General features: G+C 39.0%; 2 protein-coding genes across 2 annotated transcripts in view; one reads left to right on the top strand and one right to left on the bottom strand.

The window, feature by feature from the left end:
* Positions 1 to 5,047, bottom strand: part of LOC139730339 (serine/threonine-protein kinase Nek1-like) — a 48,926-nt gene extending 43,879 nt beyond the window's left edge. The window contains exons 1-7 of the mRNA XM_071641207.1: positions 4,931 to 5,047; positions 4,365 to 4,461; positions 3,565 to 3,746; positions 2,431 to 2,498; positions 2,161 to 2,247; positions 1,608 to 1,662; positions 409 to 533 (exon numbers count right to left, since the gene is read on the bottom strand). Of these exons, the coding sequence (XP_071497308.1) occupies positions 409 to 533; positions 1,608 to 1,662; positions 2,161 to 2,247; positions 2,431 to 2,498; positions 3,565 to 3,746; positions 4,365 to 4,461; positions 4,931 to 5,047 (731 nt within the window). The remainder of the gene's footprint in view (positions 1 to 408; positions 534 to 1,607; positions 1,663 to 2,160; positions 2,248 to 2,430; positions 2,499 to 3,564; positions 3,747 to 4,364; positions 4,462 to 4,930) is intronic.
* Positions 5,048 to 8,620: 3,573 nt separating this feature from the next.
* On the top strand, positions 8,621 to 14,952 carry LOC139730304 (NADH dehydrogenase [ubiquinone] 1 alpha subcomplex subunit 2-like). The gene is made up of 3 exons (XM_071641181.1): positions 8,621 to 8,768; positions 13,585 to 13,691; positions 14,609 to 14,952. Exons 1-3 carry the CDS (start codon positions 8,680 to 8,682, stop codon positions 14,701 to 14,703), a joined length of 291 nt encoding a protein of 96 aa, XP_071497282.1. The 5' UTR covers positions 8,621 to 8,679; the 3' UTR covers positions 14,704 to 14,952.
* Positions 14,953 to 15,520: the final 568 nt, after the last annotated feature.

Here is a 15,520-nt window from a genome sequence, read left to right as displayed (position 1 = left end):
CTCTGCTCACCATGACAATTAGTGTGATGGAGGATGGAGAAAAGAAAGAGAAATTCTCGGAAGACAGTGTGAGGGCAGCTCTCATCCACCTTTTGTTTGTTTTTAATACAGGAAGTTAGACATGTGCTTCATATGGTGACACGGCATTTGCTTTTGCTCCTGCTCCAGTCTTATTTTCTCCAAGGACTTGGGGTTATGGTTGTGATAGGGTTTTAGGTTTAGTTTGATGTGAGGATTTGGATCGGGTAAGAGTTATGTTTGTGGGTAGAATTTATGTTTGGCTCAGCGTGCAGATATTTCTTGGGAGCAATTGTCGCAAGAGCACAATGGCATGGAACCGCCTCATTCACAAAATTTTGTAGTTATCTTTTTTCCTCCTTCGTCATTAGGCACAAAAAGTCAGCTTACCTTGGATTTCTCTTGAAAAGCTGAGCCACAAGGTTCCTGATGTCATAGCTGTAGCGAGGCGAGACGGGCGGGTAGGACCCACGGATGATCTTCAGCACCAGGTTCTTCATGTTACCTGCCTCAAACTGACAATATCACGAGCATTACAACTTGACACAGTCTCATCAACAGGGTGCTCGAAATACACATGGCAGCTTACCCAAGGCTATAATTAAAGTCACTCTTGGGCAACTAGAATGAGTGGCCACCTGCCCGTTAACTCGTTGAGGACGATCCCATTTTGCTATAACACACATTTCCAAAAACACCTGCCGAATTATTCTCAGGACTAGTCTTCAACGGGTTAAAGTAGTAGGCCCTTGCCAACGTGTTCATTTGGGATTGTGGTAGATTTTTTTCTTTTTAATTGCCGCTATCTTTGATGAAAAAGATGGAAGTATGACAGAGGTGAACTCAGATTTTGACCACTCACTTATTTGTACCAGTCAATGAACAGTATACTTGCACCAACTGTCACTTATCTGATGACATGACACAAAAACAATCTCGTCAAATATTCTGATACTAATATTTTGACTATCGAGAGTGAGTTAAATTGGTCTATAGTCAAACATGATTTCTTTGTTACCTGGCGAGTGGTTTGTGCGGCATGGAGACGAACGCAACACGCTGCCTCCCCCATTCTGTATCAAATGTAGTGACCCCGAATGAGAATAGCGCTGGCTCAATGGGTCAGCTAACAACACGACTACAAGAGTTCTGTGCTACAAATCTCCTGACCCAAAATGGCTGTCCGAGCATGCCACGAGAGCTTCCGAATGGACGCACTCTCAGTGCGCATGCGCATGAAGAGAGGCCAAAAGAGCCACGCGTCTTCTGGCCTCTCTCCTCCCAATCACCGCAGCTCGCGGTCACAATGTTTGTGTATGATGTGTACACACACACGCACACACACACACGTGTCTCAGTGGCAGCATTGTCCCACATATTTTTATGGATATAGCACAGAGTCTGGCATTGCGCAATTGCATGCACAAACTTCAGTCGTTCGGGAGTTTACGTACCATTAGGGATGATGATCATCCGACTTTAATACACTTTTACAAACTGAAAGAGAGGAGATATAGTGCCCCATAGGCAATACTTCCTGGAAAAAAACAATACTACAGTATTTTACAGAAATACAAGATATGACTTACTGCATGTTTCAACGTGAGAATCTCATACAGCACACAGCCAAGAGCCCAAATGTCACTGAAAAATGAGGGAAGAAAGTGAACATGTTCATTGTTTGAAGCTTTATACAGTGACCATTTCAAAGCAGAACTAATTCCACTGCTCTATTTCAAAGACTCTGTTAGCATTAAAAGGTGGAATCCAGTATGAGCCTGCAACTCAGCCAGGGATCCTGTCGTAATCTAAGAACCAAGCTTTCTGCAATAAATTGTACATATTGGGCACGCATGAAGCACATGATACCTCCAATACGGATAAAAACAGATTTCTAATCTGTGAATGCGACATTAGGTCATAGATACATACAATACGTACAAACACATTGCTCCTGTATCATCAACATTGCGTAACTTTACCACCGACTACAAAGCTAAAGATACCACCAAATGTAAACAGACACATATTATTTAAACAACAAGAATAATGCTATACTAGTACTCTGCAACCCGGGCCTGATGGAACTGCCACTAAAGATACATTAATCACTCAAACAAAATCATAAGCATACATAAATACCTCTTGTTATTGTAGGGTTTGTTCTCACAAATCTCTGGTGACAAGTAGTAGGGAGTCCCAATGCAGGTTCGAGCCAGCTCCATTGTGCTGAAAGAAAGTTTTTTGTACACCATGAGATGAGAAAACCAAGTACTGGCAAAATGTGAGGGTTGTCATGGACGATTTCAATAATGGACATTAAATAAGAATAATTTTGTATACATGTGAGTCAACTGGACACTTACAAATGTACACATACACTAGTAAAATGACAAGCAAATGGATACTCACTTATTGAGCACTCTCGCGATGCCAAAGTCACCCATTTTGACGATGCCCTTCCTGGTCAGGAATATGTTCTGTGAATGGAAACAACAACAAATTGAATTGTTTCAGTAGCCTTTGCAGTCTATAAAGATGACAAGTTTGTTGGTTACATACAACAAAAAAACGTCACATTTTTTCTCTTCCTCTTTTCCTTCCCTCCATTTTTCTTCCACTTTTCACTTCTTTCTCATTCCTTCTCTTCTCATTTTCATCCCCTCTGACCTTTATTTCTACATATCTCACTCCTTTTTAATGTACTCAAACCTTTTCAGGTCACACATAAGGTGAACTCAAAATTCTACATCTACAAGGAAGGTCACCCTTATATATATGTGTGACATGTTACAACATTACCCTTATGATGTATCAGACATTAAATCTATGAAAACTGCTGAGAATGATGATTTGGCTGAAAAGAAGGAAGCATTTTTTTTTTTTTTTTTTTTTTTGGGGGGGGGGGGGGCTTCAAATATATGTTTGATATCATAATGCTTTCTGCCTGAATCTGCTATTCTATAAAAGTTTGGAGAATCAAAAGGTTATGGTTCATTTAGAGCAAGTTGCTTTGGTATTTGGAAATTACCTATTGTGATTAAATGCTTATGGGTAAATCTCTTGCACACATGACTACACTTATTTATCTGTTTATCTGCTCACCAGCGTTCTCACCACTTGTGTGGTAGGTTTCAGGAATAACACTGGACAATTCATATACCACTATAAAGCTTGGAATCTGGAGAATGGAACAATTCCAAATTCTGAAAAATCAATGATTTCACTCGTGTTTGGTCTCCTATACATCCATCTCGCCATCACACTTCTGTAAATATTTGCACACAAGCTGTCATGAGCATAGCGTAAATTGTAGACATTTTTGAGGTGTGGTTATTTTGGGGCATTCGATGTAACATGAAACTAGCTTAAATACAAAAGCTTACAAATGTTCTGCTCGCTACAGGTAATACTATTCGATTTTAAATCTGCAGAATTAAAAACACTAGCCAAGCGTGACGACTTACTCGCGTGAAAAATTTCCACTATTACAGCAGCTTATCATCCCCCCTCAGTGACATCCAGTTACAGTGACTGGTCACTCACCTGTGACTTGATGTCCCTGTGAAGGATCTTTCTGTCGTGGACATGTTTGAGTGCCAGGCAGATCTGGACGAACCAGTCCATGACCTGGTCCTCAGGGAACAGCACGCCACGCCGATTATTGATGGCCTTGAAGAGGTCTCCACCATCGCAGTAATCCATCACAATGTACAGGTTCCCTCTCTCTGAAATTGGACAGCATTTATTCAAATCTTGGAGTCACTAATAATAGACACATTAAAAATAGCTCTTTTTCTTCTCAAGGGAGGGTAATGTTGTTACAACTACTTCAATTTCTGCAGTCATTAAAAGTGATTTATAGAAATTTCTTAGAAACTAACAAACAGAAACATGGTACTTGAGTTCTGGAATACAGGATTTACATTCAATCAGTTGTTTTCAAACATCCTTTGTCATGTAAACTATTTCATACATTGAGAGGAAAAAGTTATATATGCCAGAGTACAAATATATTAATTACTCTCAATCAAGATAGAGCACACATTTCTGGATGAATGAAAGAAATTTCCTTCAAGTGGTCTGAGCTGCACGTCGACTTATTTTTCACAATAGCCAAAATTAAAAGTATTTCAGATGTATTTGTTGTTACCTTGCAGATTATGTGACATGCTAAATCAGTAACATTCATAATTCTAGCCAAAATTAGGATGAGAAAATATGAATCTTTCCAATATGAGACGATACATACAACAATCATACAGTATACCTGGTAAATGCAATCTGTCACAGATACGATTGAACCAATATAAATTATTAGAAAAATGATACACATTTCAATATACCTTCAAAAGACTCTGCGTATGACACAATGTTAGGATGTCTCATCTTCTTCAGCACTGAAACTTCTTTCTTGGACTCCTCCCGTTCTTTTCTTTTCATCTGTAAAGGTGGAATTTCGATATCTTATGGAATATGATTACTCCTGTGATACCAAATACTGGTATTCACAAATAAACACACACAAACTCACAAAAACAGAAACACAAACACACACATATTACATTTATATGGCGTCATACGTTTTGGGATATTATCATGCAGCAGAAAAGTGGGACAAAAAACACGAAATGATAACACAATACACAACCAATTCATATCAAACAAATCAAACAAGTAATGAAAATGAAATTTTAAAAAACAAGTGACATGCAAGTACAAATATAATTCTTAAACAGACAAATATCCTGGTCCTTTTTTTTTTTTTTTTTTGTTGATATTCAGGACATCAGGGATTCATTAGGGCAGAGATTTGTTTTTCCCCAAATGTTGAAGAGTATCTTGCTGTAATGGTTTTTTACGATACATAGGTTTGATGACAATAGGAAATTTAAAAATGGCTACATCTTACCTTTGAAATATTGATTTCTTTGATGACATATTCCTTCCCATCTTGCTTGCTTTGTACAAGCAGGGCTTTACCAAAGGATCCCTCACCAATCTGTCTCTTTTTCACATATCGATCCATCTTGCTTGCTCAACGCTGATATCACAATCTTCAAACTGTAACTAGGATTCACATGAGAAATGAAAGTATCCATTAGACAAGGCAATGGAGTGATTGATACAGAAAGTTTTTCTTTATCTTATATCTGTCACTTTGTGGGTGGGTAAGGGAGAGTGAGATTGCTGAAATGAAATAACAATATCATGGCATACTAAATAGTTGTTATGCTAGTTACATGTAGGGAGGGTTTTTTTTAATATCATATTTCATTGCTTTTCATTTTACAACAAAGATATCAAGCAAAAACCTATACACTATATAAATATCACTTTCTCTTCCTTATGCCCCAGTCACATATAAACACGGATGCTCAAGGATCTACACGGTGATCTGGGGAGATCCGGGGTAGTTTCGACCTCGATGGAGTGTCGACAAGCGATGGCATGACTGTATACACGGTATCAAAACAGCAGCTATATGGATAAGGCCGGAAGAGCGCGGCATCTACATGGACAAACACGGCAGCTACACGGCAGCCACAAGGACCATCCCGAATTGCTCTGCCAACACGGCAATCCCGGGATTACGCCGGATGTTTTTGACCTCCAAACGCAGTCCTGAGTCCTAGGGTGACGCGGACACCTGAGTCCTAGGGTTGCTTGATTCCCTGTGACATAGACTCTTATCCACCTATAAAAACCTTAGTTCTAAGGTTTTCATTTCACGCATATAACGCTTCAATTGCCTGACAGTCAAAACAAGAAGAGGTCTGAGGTCAGTCTGTGCTGGGTGGAAACTTCATTTCTCGAGACTGCACCTATTATGCAAAACAATACAAGGCAGACAACTTGGAAGAAAGTATGTAAACAGCACCATCTAGTGGCAAGCATAGTACAGTTGATGCATCCAATATTTCCTATGAATTAGCTCTGCCTCACAACTTCTCTTGTAGCACGATCGTGAGCGCATAGGGCTCGGATACTCATGAAAGTGAGTTTGAGACCTGCACCTGGCGAGTTTGTTGCATCAAAAAGTATCATTTATATATTTATGTCATGTTTATCTCTACAGGTACATTGCAGGAAGTCCTCTGGACGCTGGAGATGGGGATCGTCAAAGGAGAGACAGAAAGGAGAAAGAGAAAGAGAGGGAGAGAAAGAGGAGGAGGGAATGTGAGGGGAGAGAGAAAATTGTTTGAACGTTTTTTTTTTTCTATTAGAAATAACCCTCCCCCCCCCCCCAAAAAAAAATCATTATTATATTAACAATATACTGTATACGCCATATATTTCGCGAGTCTAAATTTTTGCGAATCGGGAATTCCCGACGATTTCGCGAGTGATTAAATTCGCGATCGTGGAGTCCTGTACTGAACGGAGAAGTGTACATGCGTACGTCACATTCACATCGGGGTCAGAGTCAATATTTTTGTGTCTTTGATTTCGCAAATAGCACCCGATTTGCAAAATTCACGAGAATAAAAACCTCGCAAAATATTTGGCGTATACAGTAATATTAAAATACCACACCCCATTTTTTACTCAACCCCCATCAAAATTATCGCCCTAAGTCTAACGTTAACGTTAGAATGGGAGTCTAACCTCTAACAAGCTCTATTTTGTCAAAAACTTTCAACGCATCAACACAATCTTTTTACACAATGCAAACTTACAATTTAAATTTAAATTTATATAAATTTATATACAGGCCTGTAGATATCTAGATCTAAACGTTCTAGAACCTAGACTAACGAGTTAGATTAGCATGATTACTGAGTGACTTCTTTTGAACTGGACAAGAAATCACCCACGATCGAATAAGTGGTCTGATGAATGATGATAGAGATTAATCACGAGAGGATAGACCTGGTTTGGAAGCTCGACTGCTGCTATTAGTTCCATCCAGTGGGGTATCAATCTTCGGTAAAGTAAAAAGGTAAATTTAATGATTATGACTACCTCTATGTGATTAGTTAAGTTGTAATTATTGACCATGTTGACAGGATGTCGAAAACATGAAAAAGACGATCCCAGTCTAGAGTAACATTACTAACAATACAATGTGACGTTAACAGTCGACTGTCCGATACACCCGGGATAGGCCAATTAATAATAATAATAATAATAATAATAGTGGCTACTTGTATAGCGCACAGGTCCACTTTTCAGTGCTCATGGCACTTCAAAAATGAAAAGATATCATATATTTACATGCATATACATATTCAAACATTTCAACAAAGAAGAAAATGGTAAACAAAAACAAATATAAAATAAAGAATACAACAAATACCAATTAAAAATACAATATTGATCCAATATTAATGGCATACAGCAATTACAGTCCTCTGTATGAAAGGAACAGATAAGTTTTAAGTTTGGATTTGAATGACTCTGTAGATGACAGTTCCCTTAACTGAAGAGGTAACTGATTCCACAATTTTGGTCCCATAACGGAAAAAGCATGATCACCATACCCATTAGTTTACTCTGGGTGTTTGGAGTAAGAATGTATCTGATGATGAACGTAGCCTTCGTGTCGGAATGTATTTTTGAACAGAATTACTTATGTATATCATGTATATGGGGGGAAAAAGAATGAATTGAATGATGTACTAAAAACAGAATCTTGAAAACAATCCTTTTTTCTACAGGTAACTAATGTAAGGAACGGAGAACTGGTGACATGGAATCAAACTTATTAGTAAAAGTTAACAATAAGGCAGCAGAATTTTGCAACCGTTGAAGTTTTGTGACATCTTTTTTTGGAAGATTACACAATAATGAATTCGAAAAATCCAACCGAGAAGAAATCAAAGCATGAATAAGTATCTCAGCTGCATTACAATGTCAATGTAAACGCAATGAAATGGGCAGCATTGGCACCACCAATGGAATGCAGTGGAATGACGGGAAGCGGGAGCCAGCTAGTAAAGGTGTAGTAGCTACTGCCTACTGGGGCTGGCTGGGTTGGGCGAACATGCGTTTCCTTGTCCCCCAAGTTGCGGCGCACTTCTACGTTGTTTGATGCTACACAAAAATGCTGTGCGCTGCGATCGATACAATTTACGCGGATTTACAAGCTACGAACACCATGAACACTCATTCATTTGAACGTTCAAATCAAGTTGCAAACACATGATAAGTATTTGACTAAACACAACATTAACTGATTTACTAATACTCACTCTCTTTCATCTCAGTTCAGCGAAATCAGGTTTACAACCTCAACCCGAAAGACACAACCAGTCATTTCTTGCGAATGGCAACAAATATAATTTGGCCGTTGTCATCCATTAAAACTGCCGGTGCACGAACCGCATGATGGGAATGAATATGAGTGCTAGTTTCTTCTCTAGACCTGAATACTGAAGAGTTTTTATTTTCAAGATCGATAGGGTTTATTTCTCTGTTATAGGAGATTAATAAGACTCAAAGTCACGCTTCAGTAGAATTTGCCGAATTTTTAGTGAAGGGTACATTATTTTATGAAATTTAATGCCGAATTACTTATTAACACATAAATCTTCCACCGAATGATTTAACGGGGTATGCAAGTTTTTGCCCAAGACTACGATAACCTTGCGAACACTAATGAACCGTATGACTACTTTGTGAGTCATCTGGTATATCAAGGAAAATCACGAATTATAAATGGCTGCAGCGGCGAGGAGATTACCTCAACATCTCAAGGAGTTGAGGATTCATCTCTGTCAAAGGTCTCAAGCAAGTGAAGGTGTGAGGTATGTTGACGTGAAAAGCTCAAATTATAGAAAAGTAGGGTGCAAATTTTACTCCTTTAGCGTTGTCCCACGCCTTGCATCTTATGTAGGGTCGGACGGGACTGGAGTTAGTGGAGATATATCAGTCCGGGAAGCGTTTTTTTTAAGACGGCACAGATTGGGGCATGGCGCGTGTTAAACCTATGGGAAAAACGTTGGGTTAGGGTTTTTGGTTATGGTTAGGGTTGGGGTTAGGGTTAGGGTTAGGGTTTGATGGTTAGGGTTAGGATTAGGATTAGGGTTAGGTTTAGGGATAGGGTCCCCGATAGATTTTTAGTTTCCCCAATCTGTGCCGTCTAAAAAAAACACGCGGGAAACCCGGTCATGATGAGGACCGCTCGAGCGTACGAGGACTGCCCCGCCTCATGAGGACCGCCCCCACGCGAGGACCGCCCCCATGCCTCATGAGGCCCGGGGGGAACGCCTCATGAGACCCCCCTATTCACTTCTATTTATCTCACATCTGACGTATAAATTGTCGCAACTTTGCACAGTGATTTTTTGTTACACACACATGTCCACTATCCATGATGAAAAGAAGAAAAAATCCTATCTGTTTTTTTTTTCAAAAATCGAGTTTTAATCAACCGATGCAGAGCGCCCATTAAAACATGTGTGTTTTAATGGGCGCTCTGCATCGGTTGATTAAAACACGTGTGTTTTAATGGGCGCTCTGCATCGGTTGATTAAAACTCGATTTTTGGAAAAAAAAACAGATAGGATTTTTTCTTCTTTTCATCATGGATAGTGGACATGTGTGTGTAACAAAAAATCACCGTGCAAAGTTGCGACAATTTATACATCAGATGTGAGATGAATAGAAGTGAATAGGGGGGCCTCATGAGGCGTTCCCCCCGGGCCTCATGAGGCATGGGGGCGGTCCTCATGAGCAGGTTTCCCGGACTGAAACTGCGACCAGCAGCCCCATACGCATACCATAGCCCCATACCAGTGTACCTATCTTCATCATTTGCAACCTTGATTCTGCCCACAAATGTTCGCTACATACATAAAAAAGATAAATAAAATGAATATATTTGGATTTGGATTATATCGGAAAATTGTTCTCCACCCGCTCAGGCATGACAGTCGCCACCATCTTTCTCGAGATACCAAGGCCCTAGGGCGTACGCCTGAGAAGCCTGCGAAACGCACTTCGCCGGGTTGGTAAGACAGATCTGAGGGTGGCAACGTGGCCGTTTTGACTAAGCGAGGATAATAACAAAATTTTTATAATTTGAAAAAAAAAATATGGTTGGAAATAAAAGAAATATGTATATTATGATAGAATTTGAATTTGTTAAGAAATATTGATAATTTAATTAATTTATAGGGAAATATAGATATTATATAGTCTGGCAAAAATAGTCAAAATTATGACTGATTGCTATTAAACCTAAAACAACAACAACAACCCATACGCATAGCGTAATGGGGCTGCGGACTGTAGCATTCAGGATCGTTACTAGGTAGTATCGCGCTCAAATATCAACTTTAATTCGAAAAATTTATTCAATTTGAAGACTTACCAGTAAAGTTGAAGTATTGACAACAGAATTCGTGCAACGTTTGGTTCTGTCAATAGTCCCTTTCTGTTCGAATTGATGACTTAATGTGACTCGGTCGAGAGAAACCTGGGAGAGCCACACTGTATTGATGGCCAGCGCATGCGCACAAATTTCTAATCCATTGACTGGATAAGATATCTGTGTGCGCATGCGCTGGCCGTCAATTCAGTGTGGCTTTCCGAGGTTTCTCAGAGCTACCAAGTCTCACGCATTCTGCGTGAGACTCAAGCATTTAGGGTCTGTCTCACGATCTCACGCATGGCACCCATTTTTCTCACGCATCTGGTGAAGTCTGCAATTTGGGCCAAAAAAAAAGAAGCATAGCTCAAAGGATTAGAGTGATAGTTGCAATTGAAGGTATATTTCCCTTTTGCCTTTCAAAATTAATAAAGAATAGTCACTTAAGTATGCACCAGATCGCATCATTAAGAGCTAATAATTTAAAAAAGCTCCCTACCATGGGAGGGGGACACCCTCCTCGTTTGCGAGCGCATGCGCGCGAGCGCCGAGACGCCGAGTCATAAAAATCTCACTCATAAAAGTTTTTTGAACTTGGCATCTCTGGTTTCTCTCGACTGAGTCACATTAAGTCATCAATTCGAACAGAAAGGGACTATTGACAGAACCAAATGTTGCACGAACCCTGTTGTCAATACTTCAAATTGAATAAATTTTTCGATTTTAAAGTTGACATTTGGGCGCGATACTACCTAGTCACGATCCTGAATGCTACACAGTCCGCAGCCCCATTACACTATGCGTATGGGGCTGGTCACAGTAAGTGGAGATACATAGCTCCCAGTTGCTTGTATCTATGTAGATTATTGCTCGCTCGCTCGCTCGCGCTGATCGGTTGCGACGCGATGATTGATAGTGTAACTATGTTAGACCTGTTCATGATGTGTATCACTGTATAGAACAGGTGTAGATTCTACATCGTGAGTGTATGGGATTGCGTATGGTGGCTTTGTTGTGCCTTTGAAATAATGGCTATTCTGACGTGATACCATGATTAGTCAACTGATGACCAGCACATGGTAGGGTCCTAAATTTACTCAGTGCATTACGAAACCAAAACAATCTTTTACGTATTAACGTTACTTTGCTAGGGCCCTACCTGAATTGAATGATTGATAGATGGAGGGTTGGGGCTATGGCTGACAATCAATATTTTGCCCCCACCTCCAATAGACTAGACCCGACCCTATTTTTATATTGAAGATAAACAAACACCCTTCGAAAGCAACCCCCCCCCCCATCCTATGCCAGTGTTTTCCGTAATGCAAGCCAATGCCCATACATAGCCCTGTTTTTACCTTCCAGTCTCCGCAATGCAGCCAGTATATTTTATATACTTAGTTGTACACTGTATTTATATTGCTCAAAACATACCAGAATGACTTTAAAAGTGAATATTTGTTCTGTGACCATGCATCACAAAACCAACAAAAAGTTGCACCCCTTAATTTTACATTAGGACTCAAAAAGGGTGAACTGAAACAGGTCAACCGAGTCAATCTTGAACTATTCCTATAATAAAGATTAGGATCATAAAATGAATGGGCTAGTGTGTTTTCAGCAGATTTTCTACAACCCTTTTTTGTAAAGTAGTGAGATCAGGGCCCCGTTTTATCAAAAGATAAAATCGATTTTAAATTTCCTTACCACACAGTCTGCCATAGACTTACAGTTGAAATCAACTTTATAATCGATTTTAACTCTTCATAAAACAGGGCTCTGGTATGTTTTAGAAGCCCCTTATTATTTCTTGAAAATCCTTATAGATACCGTACTCTTCACTTTCAACTATAATAACTTTTGAAAGGATAATGCTACTGCTTTGAAAGTTGGCATCAGTTATGGACGATATGTGTTACTAGAGTATGTTCAATTTCAGCTTAATCTGATAATCCCTTCCTTGTTGCTGCTCATGTGGTTTACAATGTAGATCCTGTGTTTGTCCCATTCATCGCACAGCTAGCATGGTTTGGTAAAGATGTAGGAATAGACCCTGTACTTCAGAGCCTCTTTTCTCAGTTTACACTTTTCAAGTCAGTGTGTGATTTCTTTCCAATATTTAAATGAGTCCATTTTAATTGAGTTATATACCAATACATCATTTTAAAGCTTAGAGTCTGCTCTTTTAGAATCTGCCCTAAACTAGAAATCCATGTGTGTCAACTTTTTGTCGGTTTTGTGATGCAGGGTCACATTATATTGAAACAAATCAATGTTACAAAAGTTTGTGTTTCAAAAGGTACATTTAATGATAAAAGAAAACTATACATTTGTGTAGCCTTTGAAATGTGAACATGTAAAAAAGGGGACAAAACAGTCTAGGTACATGCACAGATCTGTTTGTTTGTTATTTAATATACAGGAAAAAAAAATCCTAAGCACAGCAACTCAAATGGATAATTTCCAAACAGCATGTACATTGTATAACTTTTTAACTAAATAGACTTGCGAGGTAAAAGTATGACAGCTACATATTGTATGAAACCATAGACTGACTGCCTTTGACATAAGTTTTCTTTCCCACAGAGAGAGAGAGAGAGAGAGAGAGAGAGAGATTTAAAATATCTTGTAAAATTTCTGTCGTCCATTGTCCATTCAAAGATACTTGTTACATGATAATCCATCAATAAAACTGGGTTGTCAGTTAAATGTCAATGATAGTGGAATAGCAGGACATTTGCCTTATTTTCATTTCCCTTACTATGTTTTGTGATGCCCTCAATGAAAACTGTATTTACTGAGTACCGGCATCAAAGATTTGTAACTTTTAACACTCTATCACTGAGCCTGTCCATGGAAAGACTGAATTATTTTTAGGTTTCTAAAACTTTCATTGCACATACTAAATTTGCCACATAGCAGTGAAGTTGTTAGTATGTATGAGAGCTACCGGTACAATGTTATCAATTAAGTTGTAGAAGAAATGTATTCAAAGACAATTTAATGTCTGCATGAAGCCTCTAATAAAACACAAAACCTGATTGTGCAGTGGTATAATTTAGCTTCAGTATCAAAGGAAAATGCATTTTTCAAACTACCCTGGGTAAGTTAACTGTATCACATTTCCCTTGTACCATTTTTTTTTTTCTGTGTAAATACTAAATTTATTCTTCCATGCTGTTTTTATCATCTACCTGATATGCAATTTCTGCTAATATTGATAACGATAAATACACATTGTTGCTTTTCAGGGAATGGGTAAAGACAAACTATGTTGACATGAAGAAAGCTAATCCACGTTTCCCGATCCTGATCAGAGAATGCAGTGGAGTCCAACCAGTTGTTTATGCCCGCTATGGTGAGCGTCTAATTCCTTTTGTCCAGGAAGCCAAAGCTTCCCCGAGTCTGCCTTGTTATATACTTATAACACATTGTTGTAGCCCATAATGATGTTCAAACAGGTACCAAACTTGCCAGTCAGAAGTCAACAAACCTGTAACTATGAGTTTCAAGTTGATGATATATCCAACAAGGGACCCACCGTAGACAGTAATATTTATTAAACTGAGTGGGTATTTTATACTCTGGTAGATATGGCAGGATGGACTGCAATAATTCAGGAATGCAAAAATGTTCTAAAATTACTGCTAAAATTGCAGATGCTTGACTTTACTACACTTTGCTATGGATTGATCCGTGATGTAATTGCCAGAGGGAAAGTGGGATGTTGTAGACAATTGGTCTAAGAGTAGCATCCTGCAGTCTTTGAATATAAATGCACGAGTTACCAGTGGTATAAGATAGAGCTCTGAAATTTTACATTCATGGAAAACAATTTAAAGACTGTATCATATGCCAATGGAAAAGGGGCCATTTATAATATGGTCTCAAACACAAACATGTGAAATGCTGATGTGCGGTATACATATAGTACTTCATGTAAACTTTGGCATATTGTTGTCATGTTTCAGATGCTCATATGGCACTATGCATTGTGGTTAGTATACCTTTGTGCTCTACCAAACCACATACATGCAAAAACTGTAGGATTTAAATACACAACTTTTGTAGTTTGATGCTTGCCTTCACAGATTTTGTTTTTGTCTTTATGTTTTGGTTTTGTTTGTTTGTTTGTTTTTTGGGGGGGTTCAGTCTCTTCTCTTTCTTGCATTTTAGGACAATAACGAAAACTACATTTGGTGTACTGCTGACTTGTAAACATGGTATATGGTCAACTTTTGTAACATCATTTTGTGTATCTGTGTGTGTTGCCAGAGTTTGGACGGGAGTCAAGTACAGCATTGACTGGTTTCAGCAGCAAGCAAGTCAACGAAGCCATTCAGGGTCTAGCAGCTCAACAGCCACAGTAACCTCAGAGACAATGAAAAAAAAAAGTGAATTTACAGTGGAGTTGTGCATGGACTGTGCGTAGAAGAGACAGAGCCTTGTCTCATGAAGTTTGATACCAAGTAGACACTGGAGCACCTCCTTGAAGAAAGATGTGGACACTGTGATGCTTTGGTTTCATCTTTTCTCAAATTTCCCTACACATCTGCTTCTGGAAGGCAGATATAGTGTCTCATATTCAAGAAGGGGAGTGCTGTGGGGTTCTTGGAAGATCCTTATCCGGCTGCCAGCTGCCTGGGGAATGGGGAGGGGGGGAGGAGGGGAGTTGGTTCAACATGGCCCACTGTAGCACCAATGTCAGCTGAGTTCTGCTGATATGATGTAATAATGCGATATCTTGTATAGGTTTGCCACTCATACTGGTGAAGGAAATACCATTTCCTTGTTTCTGTCCTCTATGCTTTTAAGCTATGGAAGAAATGCGAGAAAAAATAACTGAGAATGAAAATGCAAAGAAATCTACCCCCTTGCTATTTGCCTGTGAAGACAGTTTGCTAAAGGTGTAGACGTTTGGAGAATTCAGTGATCTTTGCATTTTTTATTTTTAACATTTTGTGTGGTGCAAGTGTATTTCAATGGTCATTTTAATTCATTTCAACACAAACATGACTTGCACTATGCAGAGTGATTATATCCCTTCCATATACTGTGCAGAGGTTTTCCAGAATGTATGCAGTCATTGGGAAATAGAATTTATATATGTAAATTCATGTTGCCATGAGTAGAGGAACTGACGTGTTTATTGCATTAAAGTTCTTTCAGAGATTGATCGAATTGATG

Source organism: Diadema antillarum, unplaced genomic scaffold (genome assembly GCF_040938485.1).
Source record: "Diadema antillarum isolate AM-2024a unplaced genomic scaffold, OU_Dant_1.0 seq00000301_RagTag, whole genome shotgun sequence".
NCBI lineage: Eukaryota > Metazoa > Echinodermata > Echinoidea > Diadematoida > Diadematidae > Diadema > Diadema antillarum.
This window is presented reverse-complemented; position numbering and strand designations above follow the sequence as displayed.